Here is an 11693-nt window from a genome sequence, read left to right as displayed (position 1 = left end):
GCCGCGGGCGGCACCTGCGCCCCCGCCTGAGGAGGCCCGGAGCGGGCCGCTCGTCCCCGGGCCTCCGGGGCAGGGCGAGGCAGAGCCGAGAGCCGCCCGGCCGGCACGCTGCCGTAGCTGCGCCTTGGCTCAGCCGCAGTTGCTGCCTGAGCAAAAGAGCCGCTTGTGATCCTAGTCAAGATAGAGCCAAAGACCCTCTGCTCTGCTCTGCTCTGCTCTGCTCTGCTCTGCTCTGCTCTGCTCCGCTCTGCTCTGCCTAGGCGGTTGGCTTTGAAAGCTCTCCTGCCGAAGGTAGGTGTCACCAGCTTGCTTTGAGTTGCTCTCAGCACCTAAGCGTATGCTAAGGATCTCAGCTGAACAGCAGGAGAAATCTAGAAGAGCCAGCATTAGATATGTGCTCTCATGTAGTCGTCCATAACTGTGAAAACCTTGTCCAATATGGACATTGTGTACAATGTTGTAGCACGATAAAGGAGAAAATATTATGCATCTCCTTCTAGCTCATTCACAAGTGGTGTTTGAAGGTTAGAGGCACAAGATAGTAGTGTAGTAAACTATCTATGCTGGAATGAACTGGTGAATTGAGTCTGAAGATCCATCAAGGAGCTCTGCTGCTGTAAAGAAGATCCCCAAATCCCACAGTTGTGTACAATTTGGCCTCTTTGCTGACTCTCTCTTTTTAAAGGTTATTTCCTACCTTTTTTTTTTTTTCTGAAGTGTTTGTGATTTCCTCTTTAAACTGTACCCTTTAAAAATCAGTCATTGCAATATTAGACACTGTTTTGTCTCTTCTGGAGAAAATATCCTGCAAAATGGAGAAACACATCAACCTTGACAGAGGTCCAAGTTATTAAAGCAAGGAAGAGGTTATTCTTTGGGGAACTCAGTGGAGGAAAAAAAAAGACACAATAGAAATATTAAAGGAGTGCTGAACAAAATAAATGGCTTCTTACTTGTCCAGGAGTCAGACTGTTAGCAGTGTAAAGTATGTGACCTAGGATGCATGAAAGGAGGAAAAAAAAAAAGAGAAAAAAATCAAGATGAATGATCTATGGTAAAACAAAGCTGAAAGTTTTGGTATAGGCCAAGATTGTAGAATCTGTGGAAAATCAGTGCTAGACATAGCCTCATCACTGGTAATATGAGCCAAAATAGTTATCTGTCTTTTCTGGCTGAGAGTTACAATACACAGTACATCCAATCTCAGTTGCCATGAACATAAGGTATTCTTCTCAAGATTTACATCTTTAAAATATATGATCTGTTCATAAGTGATTCCCAGGCGTTTAGTATTTCAGATACTTTTCTCAATCTTGTAGTTGTAATTTAAGAATTTTAGAATCACTCTTTCTGTTGAAATATGGAGCTTCTATATTCTGTCCAATGATGACAGTCCTTATTTAGCTCTCTTGCCTTGAGTTCTCATGAGCGCTTAGCTAAGCTTAACTAAGACTTCTACACTTTATAACAAGCAAGAAAACATTACCAGTAAGTTTTACAAGTAATTAGAAAACTCTACAATTGTATAAAACTTATGGGTCATGCACCTTATACTTGATAGTAGACCAGTTCAGTAGCTTGCTTTTTGGGTTCATGTTCAGTGAAAGTTTATACTGAAATGAAGCTATTGCCATATATTTTAGGTAAGGTTGGAAACAGCTTCTGTGCTTAAGTTGTCTAGCAGTTTCTCTGGTAGCATTTTGTTTTTATCTGTTTGCATTCTTGCCAATATTTGATTGATCATAATCTTCTCACTTCGGATTAGAAGTTTGGTATTTGGCAAGGAATATTGTCAGGTGGCCAAAACTGTGTCCTTTTCAGCCATTGTGAAAATCATTGCAGTTGACTTGCAAGCTTCTCAACAGTCCTGTCTGTGCATTATTAGTAGAAGCAAGAGTCTGGCAACTATCTCATGATTTTATCTGCCTGGAGCCTGCTTCAGCCTGTGGCTTTAAGTCTTAGCAGATTTGCTGAAATTTTTTCCTCTCTGGATATTTTAATGTCAGATACTGGAGCTCAGGGCGAGAAGTTTCATTGTCTCTCTGGCTTTTAGTCTTTTAGTGCTTTCAGTAGGTGTAAGTATTAGGAAACTGCAGAAGGAATAGCTTGAGCATCAAGCAGAAGTGGGCAGTAAAAGGTATGGAATAGGGTGCATGACCAGCATTGCTAGATGGTGGAGAGGGAAACATAAGGTGAACAGAGATGGTCCAATGGGAGACAAGAACATGATAGATTGGCAGGGGACAGGGAGCGATGTAAGTGTGGGGCGGGTAGAAGTAGATAGAAAGGGCTGCAACTAGACTGCTCCAGAACATGGAGTAGGTCCTAGAAGTTGAATTCTAGACATTTCTACTTGCTGGCAAACCAAAATGATGTCCAGTAGCCCAAAATATGCTTCTCTCTGCAAGGAGTTGTCCTTGGAGGAAAAGACCACTACTGCTACCATTTAGTCCAAGTGACTCGAGCTTGTGTTGTAGATTCTCATGTTCAACTCTTAACACTGAAGACTGTGTTCAAACTGGGCTTATAACTCATGTAAAGTCCGAACCACAAGTGAGCGGAGAGTAGTCCACGTTCACTGCCTTGTGAGCTAATATTTCAATTATGTGATGCCTGTTTGTCTAGAGACTTCTCCATCCCTCTCAAAACATTGGGGAGACAAGGGGGAGGGCTGTCTTAGTGTCTCTGGGAATTGTTGCACGAATTGGCAACTTCAAGGATCTGAAAGGAAAGGTTTATGGTTTGTGGTGGTTTTTTTTTGAAACAGCTGAGACATGATCTGTGTTGTCGCAGGAAAGTCAGTTGGTCCTGTACTTATTACTTTGAAAACTCAGGTCCTAGACATCTCAGAATGGATGCCCAGAATTAGTGGATGTCTTTTTCCTCAGTTTTTATCCTTAGTCTCTTTCTGTTACTTTCCCATTTGTACAGCATGGAAAATACTGCCTCCCTTCCTAGGGTTGTTGTAGAGACAGTCCTCATGACTATAAAACTCTCATTGCTGTTTTGATGAGTTCTGCATAAAAGTGACATGGAAATAATTTACACAGAGCAGGGAATAGATAGTGCATGGTAGACAAGAAGTATAGCCACGTGCACAGCAGCAAGACTTAATAGATATATTGCATAGTTTTCTCTTTGGCTCTTGGAGCAAAAGGAATGATCCGTATTTCCTCCAGCCACCTGAAGTCTCATATATAACCAGACAAAATTTAGTTTTGTACCTCTTGTTTTTATTCAGGTGCTAAATAATAAATGTGTTCCATAGACATTTGTATATATTGCTCTTTGCTCAGATTCACTGGAAGGAAAATTAGGTATGATCTTTGTAGAACACCATTAAAACTGCATCTAAAGAAGACAGTGAAAACTCAGTTTGTCTAGGAGAGATTCATAAAGGTTTTTCTGTTTTCCTATGGAGGTATAATTAGTAAAATTTGGAGATGCAAAACTTCCTACTTGGGTTCAGTTCTGCAGACAAAATGAACTGGGAATGGATGATGACCTATTGTTTCTAGTACCGAATTTCCCCTTTCCTACTGATAGCTGAGTGTCTCATCGAAGGGAAGTCTGGAGTGAAATCCTGGTTCCACTGAGGTCAGCGGTAAAAAAAACGATTGAAGTCAGTGAGATTAGGGTCCCCTGAAGGTCCGGTGCCTTCATTTCATCAACCAGCTGTTTTTCTCATTGAAGATGGCAGAAGGGCTGTAATCTGTGAAATCACATTTTTTAATATTCCTTTGCCTTGAAAAGTGCAGATAAAAATGCAGCTTTATACTCTACCCTCCTTAATAGTGTTAGACAAAAAACAGGCAGAAAAATGATCTTCTATATAACTAATCAGAATCTTTTTGCTGTCTCCATACATATTTTTCCCATGGTGCTAGGATGGTAAATATTTTAGCAGAGGGAATTAGCTCTACTTCTTTTCCTTTATGTTCTGTTATCAATGGGACTAGCCCACACCCTCACTTTGCCTCATTTTTTGGCTCTGTTTCTAAACCCTAAAATTCCTGTTCCTGCATTGAAACACAATTAAATTGAGGCTTAATGTGGTGCCTGTTTAATGTAATCTTGCTTTCTGGCTTTTTTTTATTCTTCCAAGTCTGAATCTCATGAATCAATGTGTATTCACATTTCATCTGAAATTTTCTAACTCTCCTTGGTATGCCTTAAAGCTTCCCTTTTTTGGTTTATGAAATAATAATAAAGAAGCTTAACTCTTCAGATTAAGTTGTAGCTGGTTTATATATTAGACRGACAATTTCAGCTTAACAAAGTAAAAATGGTGTGAGAGAGAAATTGCAGCTTGATTATTTTTTAAAATATTCAGATTAGAATGTCATCTTTTATGAGTTTCTTTATAACCACTTAGATTGATACAACTCTCTAAAGCTGCTCTGTTTTTCATCACACATTCTCATCTGTAAAACCTTCATTTTTATTAATCTTTGTACAATCTGTACAACTTTGAGATTAATCATTTTAAAAGAGCTACTCTCCAAGTGTTAAGGATTTGCTGGACTATTGCTAAATGCAAGCATTTCTAAATACTCTCCAACAGATAGCACTTGCTTAGCATTTTATGTTGCATAAGTATCAGTCTTTGTTTCCCAGTTATCTAGAGTTACATTTTATGGATAGGTTTCCAGGTCTGTTTATGACTGTCTAGAACCAAAGAACAGATACACTGGGCCATTTTTCATCAACTAACTTGGTGAACTCTAAATATTTATAGTCCAGTTCTGCCCTCGTGCTGCTCCCATTGAAGTTAAGGGAGTTGCGTATTTACAGGTAAAGGCAGAATGAGACCATGATGCCCAATCCTGCAGTCCTTACTTGAACAAAAATTCCTGGTGGATCCTGACAGACCAGTTCGGCTGCATCTGGCCTTGCTTAGTTCCGACTCCTAGTAGGACTTGCAGAGGGATTAGCCTTGTGTCTCTCCTAATGATAACTCTAGGCTTTAAAGGGGAAATTTTGTGGGGGTTTTTTTGTTTGTTTGTTTTTTGCCCCTTGGTATCCCCTTGGCTTTAGCTGGATTTTTCCTGGGGGTTGCTCAGCCCTTGGAGGAAGGGGACATCACCGTGTCGGAGCTTAGGCCAGCGCTGGCAGCGGTGCATGAGCCGGTTTGCAGCAGAGCAGCGCGCGGCTCCGCTGGTGGTTCTCCCGACTGCCTTCAGTGGTGCCGCACCAGCCCAGGCTGCCCGAGGAGAACATGCGGATCCTCCTCTGGGAACAGGTCTATCCCAAAGTATCAGTGCTTACCTACCCTGAATTATCAGTGTTCACCTGGACAGCACCGGAGAATGTCTAATGCATTTTCTTTCTGATCTGTAATACATATTTTGTTACTGGATCTGAAACATAAAATGTGGACTTCATGGTGCTTGGGGGAGATGTAGGATGTTGCCTACTCCTGAGAGACTACCTGGACAAGTTTTCACTATTTTTATACTTTAGTGAAGTCAAAGTGTATGAGGCATTGTCTGTTTGCCTAGTTAAACATATAATCCCTGACTAGAAAAGACAAAAGTTAAAGATTTCCAACCCTCTTAAGATTTCCTTTTACTTAATGTACTGCAGGTATAAATTCATCACTTATTTTCATTGCTCATGTATGTGGGATTTCCTCTGATCATTATCTTTCTAATGCAGTAAAGCAGGTGTTTCAGGTTCAGTAATATATTTAGGAGATTTATACTGGTTCTTCTATCAGTTCTTTTTATTTTAGTATATAGATTATAGCAACATAAATAAACCTGACTGTGCAAAATGTGGTATAAATTTTGTGGCGTACATCATGGATGCATAGAGGAAAGAGGTTGAAAGAGAAGAGTTCATATTTCACAGTAAGGTTACTATTGATGCAGAGTAAAGGTTCAAGTTCAAGAGAGCTGTGGTAGGGACTGACTGTGAAAACTCCCTTCAGTGTACCAGTATCTTCACTGATTTGAATGAACATTCACTATTAATTTCTACCTCCCTGAAGATCAAATTATTCCATATTGCTTCATAGTAGATAATACCATCTTGCCCAAGAAATCTCACATGGCCCATTTTGCTGTCTTTGTCCATATGACCATGCTGAGTACCAGTCAATGCTGATATGTTTTAAAATGGGAACTATGGTTCCTCCCTAAAATGTCTCTTATAGGGAGCTGTTTAAGTAGATGGCTGTTCAGTAGTTAGTATATTATGGGTCAGGAGGCTCTGAAAACAGGTTTTAATCTTCAAGGCTTTGCAGTTTTATGTACAGCTATAGTGAAGTATAATTAGAAATAATGGGAGGAAATATGAAAATGAAAAGGCTGAACACTGAGGAAGACTTCCCAACTATGCAATAAAAGTTAAGATGGAGATCTTCTGGAGGATATCTCCCATTCATGGAGACATAGTTGAGGGCACAAGACAGAGTGTTTGTTCTGTTTCTTATTTCTGGGAGGGATTATTTCAGAACTGACTAGTTTTTACAAAAATCTTAATCACTGAAGGATGAAAAACATGCGAATTTGAAGGGAAAGTTAGGCTGTATTTTGTGGCATAAGCTTTTACTGGATATTCCTGTTCCTTCTAAAGTTTCTGTCCTGGGAATTCTTCTTATCTGGCTTTTTGTCTCTTGTTTATTATAATGTGTAAGGCCGTTAGCAAAGGTGTGAATGAAAGGTTACACAGTTACTCAGGATGACTAATGCTGAAGTTCACATTTACCCTAGATTTACTAATACACTGCAGATCAGCAACAGCTTCTGCTGCAAACTGCAGAACTTCCTCATTTTAAGATGGTAGTTCTCATCTCCCTCCTTTTTAAAAATGCACCATATGATTTGTGATTAACATGAGTGTTACCATGGGTTGGGTGCTTTTTAACTACCTCCCTCCCTCCCTCCTTTTCTTTTCTTTTTTTTTTTTTAACAAAGTCTATGGACTTTGCTGCCTTTAAATGGAGAGGAAAATTCAACACTGATGGGGAATTTGAGTTGAGCAAATGGTAATTTATTGCCTGTATTAGGGGACAAAAGGCCCCAAGTAGGAGACAAAAGGAGACTCTATGTAGTTAGACATGGTACATATCCAGAGAAGAGATTAATCCCTTTGAATCAGATAATAGTATCTTCCTTTCTCTACTATTGCAGATAATGCCACAGATCAGCAATACTTTCTTGTAACCATCCTATAGCTTGTTTCATTATGATCTCCTGTTTGCCTCTTAAGACTGAAATAAGCAGAGTAAAGTCTCCTAAAGGATGTAGCCTTTGATCCTTTGCCTGGGTAGGAGGAACTGAAGTGAATTCTTGACAAGTTGTAGCTGGCCAGAAGTAGGAAAATGGTGGCTGTCACTGAATCGCTGAAAAGCAGGTCTTTGTGTCATTTGGCTCTGCTGACTGAACCAACCAAAGATGCAAGGTCAGATACTGCGTAACAGATGCAAGTGGAAGTTGCCTTCCAGAAGGCTTGCTATGGCTACTAGTTTGGCTACGGCCGTGATGCTCCTCCCTGAACAGCTGGGCCAAAACGACCGCTGAGTGGATCTCTGAATCTGGTGGAAGTGCCCTTAGAAATAGGACGTAAAATATAGGTGATGCCTGTGTGCACTTGTGCCTTTCAGGTTAGGCAGCTGGTGGGAGCTGTTGTAACCAGGATTTGAATCTAGTATTTCAAGCAGCAAAGGACTTGAGCTAAAGAGCACATCTGTCAGGTGGCAGCCTGCAAGCTGGTATGTGGACTAACAATGACGGATGTGGCCCTCATGCTACAGTAATAGCTGTTCACAAAAACTCTTCCCCTCCTTTTTGGTGAAGTTCACAAACTGTTTAGATGTCTCCTGCATTCCAGTTCCACTGGCTGTTCTGCAAATCACTTAAGTGGTTTAAAACTTCCTTGTAATTCTACTCTGCACATGAACTTTGAGTGAAAAGAAAGGAAGGACCAGTGAAATGAGAGTCTGGGCCTCAGGGACCCCCTAGAATTGCTATTGCAAGCATTTGGCAAAGACTGGGATAACATCCTAGGTATCCATCTTTGTCCCTAGCTCTGTGCCCTTGGGCTTTGTTCTGGGCTTTCTAATTTCTAACACAGTGTAAAATATGAGCACTTACCATTGCCAGTGTATATTAATACATATGGCTACTAATTTAAAAGCTAAAGTTTATTTACATCATTTTGACATCAAGGAGGTTGCACACAGGAAATACAGCAATGTTTTTAACATTCTGGAGAGCAGAAAGGAAGACTTTGAAGAATAAGTGTAATTAGATAAACACATGGTTGTGACATCCCCCAAAACACAACGGAAGTTACATATTTTTTAAATTGTTGTCATGATGCTGCATGAGGAATCTTGATCATTTATACCCAGCAGGAATAGGCTGATTTTTTTATTTTTATTTTTTGTAAAGGGTTAATCTGTAGTGCATCCTGCAAGTTGATATGTGGGATAAATAGTTTGGACACTGATTTGTAATCTCTGTTTATGAGTACATGACTGCTATTCTTATAAATGTCATCACTTTCATGGTAGTATCTGGTAATATCTGAGTCATGAGGTGCTGACAAAAATCCACTGCACTTAATGTGAAACTTGAGGCATTTTGCTCATTCCAAAAGATATTAGCAATAGCCAGCCCCACATTTAACTGATAAATAACGTGTACATGTGCACATGACACAGTTACACTGCTATGTGGATTTTTTCCCCTTACCTAATATCTTTGTGGAAATACATCAGAGTCCAAATCATGGCAGTAATTTTTTTTCTGACTGTCTTAATGGATACTGGTAGATGTATGTATGGGGTCAGTGCATTGGGCCAGAAGGGAGCGGACCCATGCAAAGGTAGAACAGGCTTCTTTTGGTGAATGCTGCTTGAACTTGGATATCCTGGCTGCAGAAGTGAACTCTGCATATGTTATCGCCAACTTAAGAAATGAAACCTCTCACATGGAGCTGAGTACTGAAAACTATTTCATTTCTCCATTATTCCCCTCTTTATTTACAGCCATACAGCAGGATATGAAAATGAGAACCACAGTGCTCCTATGTTATACAGCTGTGGGGCCCAATACAGAATACACACCCATGGAGTTTTTAGAGGCATACAAGTGAGTATAGCAGGGCATTCTTCATAGGGAAGTAAACTTCTGCCTGATTATAATGTTTGTTTACTACTTCATTGGTATTTATAAATCCACCCTTGATTTGCGGTTTCCCTGTGTTATCAAGAAATGCTTGAAATAACATGTGCCCTGACTTCATTGAAGTATAATGTAAGACTACTTTCTAACACAGCCATTTAAAATTATTTATTTCTCCTTTAAAACGCATCTGTGAGGCAATATTCCTTATCAGCTTCTTGGAATGGCCCAAAATAGAAGGTCCAGCATCTAGCTGCAGTCACTTTTGCCGTGTAAGGCTTCTGTGGTTGCAATGGGTTAAGTCCAATATTGTATATAAAAAGTGTTAGATGACATTTTGATTTCAGGGATTTCTGAAGCTTTACTAATTTGAACCTATTTCATTAAAAGAAAATAAAATAAGCGATTGTGAACTAATGACTACTTTAGAAACATTTGGAAGGAAAATATCATTCATGGGAGTTAATTTTCTCCCTTTCTGAAAGTTAGAGCATTGGTAAATAACACTGTAAAAATATACCTTCTCTAAACTTATGGCAAAGTCATTACATAATATATCTCTTCCGTGTTGCTCTGTCTTCTGTGTTTTCAACATATGTGAACATTTTTAGACAGCATCTTTTGTACTTTTTTATTTACTGTATGGTTTAACAATTCATTATTTAGTAGCGAGCTCTCAGAAATAGGTGTGTGAGCCAGCTTTTTGTTGAGTGAATACAACTAAGCAGTTAGCACTGTTTAAGGAAGTTAATTATTCCAGGAGATGATCGTTTTTGATGGAACATTGTGACAGTGGTCAAACTGTATTAAGGCTGAACTATCCACCAGCTCCACCTAGACAGTTTTTCTTGTTTTGTTTTTTACCAATTTGCATTAACCCAATACATTAATAAATATCCCTGTCCTTTAACTTAATATGAAAGTCTAATATAAAGAACAGAATGTTACTCTGGCTCATGCTCTTATCTCTTTGGCTGGTATAAGCCTAAAATTATTTCTTGTGCCAATGAGTGTTCTTCCAGGATTGTGTGATCGTACATGACGTCAGAACATGGCCTGTTTAATCTTACGTATAATATTGGTGAGGGAATTTAGTAAGCAGAGTTCACTTCGTTTCACCTTCATATAATTTTAATGCTCTACAAAGAACAGATTAAGGTATACTAAAGTTGTACTTTGTTAATGAAGAATAAAATAAAATAAAATTGCCTATTTGCAGTGCGCTATATTCAAGTATCTCTTTGTCATGGAGAAGTGCATTTGACTGTTTGCCTTTGAATATGATAACTAAAAACTTGAGAACATATGCATTGCATCAGCGAGTCTCTGTCATTGTAGGATGTCCGACGGGTGCCAGGAGTAGCTCCAACTATTGTCCGATCAGCAAGTGAGACAAATGAAAAACGTCCCTTCATGTGCGCGTACCCTGGCTGTAACAAGCGATACTTTAAGTTGTCCCATTTACAGATGCACAGCAGAAAGCACACTGGTAAGTGTCAGCGTTGATTGGTATAAATTACGTTACAACACTGGACAGCAGAGTGGGTAGGGTGATTTTAAAATGGCATAAGGTGCAAGAAATGATCTGCCAATCTGGGGACAGTGTGAATCTGTCAGACAAGGTATGTATGTGCTCTGGCATCTGAGCAGTTCCTCTTCTGGATGCAGAAGATTCTCTGTGAATCTAGTGAGGAAGAAAAACATGGAACAGCACTGACAGCAAGGAGATCACCTCCTCCCTCCCTCTTTTACTATTTAGGGAGTCTTTTGGGGTTTAACTGAAAGTTTCACTGTTGTAAAGTTTCCTCTGTAAGAGGAACCCAGACCTTTAGCATCCTCTTGTCTCCCTCTGTAAGCACCTTTATGGTTGGGGGTGGGGAAGTGAGGACTGGAGAATGAGCTTCCTTCCTATGGGATCTTTCTGTGAAGAATTGAGACTGAAGACAGTAATCTGTAGGCTAAGGCCTGGGATCTCTTTGAATTCAGGCAGTCGCAAAATGTGGAAATAATACAATGCCCTGCTCTACCTTGCACAAGAATAAATTGAATCATTTCCTATTTGAAGATTTGTAACTGTTTGGAAACGTGTAATTATGATACATCTTTAGATATGTTCCGTCTGCTTTTTTTTTTCTGATTGCCTATCCCATTTTTATTTAGACCGTGCTTTCTGGGTACTGTGATTTAAATCTGCAAATAAAATCTGTAAATATGGATGTTTAGTTAGTCATGAATATGACAGAATGTGAAAGTAATATTACCTTGGTGTCTTCCTTCAAAATTTAATATATGACTGGTTTCTCAAGAGGCAGTCTGGTTTTGCTGTTGTCTCTGGAGAGTATATGTTGCTGACTGTCCATCACATTTCTGTCTGCTCCTTTGTACTAGAAATATGTCACACTCTTTCTTTCAATTATTCTGCAATGTTAACAATTCCTGTAGTTGTCAAAGGCATGAAACAGACCACAGGGAGGCAGTCCATGTTGCTGGGACTGGGCAGGTGTCCTAATGTCTCATAAAAAGAGTTTGCAAACTTTTCCTTATGGAGGCCATATGGTG

General features: G+C 39.6%; 1 protein-coding gene across 2 annotated transcripts in view; it reads left to right on the top strand.

Moving 5' to 3' along the window:
• Nucleotides 1-11693, top strand: part of WT1 (Wilms tumor 1) — a 38589-nt gene that overhangs the window by 13932 nt on the left and 12964 nt on the right. For both annotated transcript variants that reach the window (XM_026087692.1, XM_026087693.1), the window contains exons 5-6: nt 8999-9101; nt 10473-10623. In XM_026087692.1, the coding sequence (XP_025943477.1) occupies nt 8999-9101; nt 10473-10623 (254 nt within the window). The remainder of the gene's footprint in view (nt 1-8998; nt 9102-10472; nt 10624-11693) is intronic.

The sequence above is a fragment of the Apteryx rowi genome, unplaced genomic scaffold (assembly GCF_003343035.1).
Source record: "Apteryx rowi isolate R43461 unplaced genomic scaffold, aptRow1 scaffold_73, whole genome shotgun sequence".
NCBI classification, from domain to species: domain Eukaryota; kingdom Metazoa; phylum Chordata; class Aves; order Apterygiformes; family Apterygidae; genus Apteryx; species Apteryx rowi.
The sequence above is the reverse complement of the archived record's forward strand: the minus strand, read 5'-3'. Positions and strand labels throughout refer to the sequence as shown.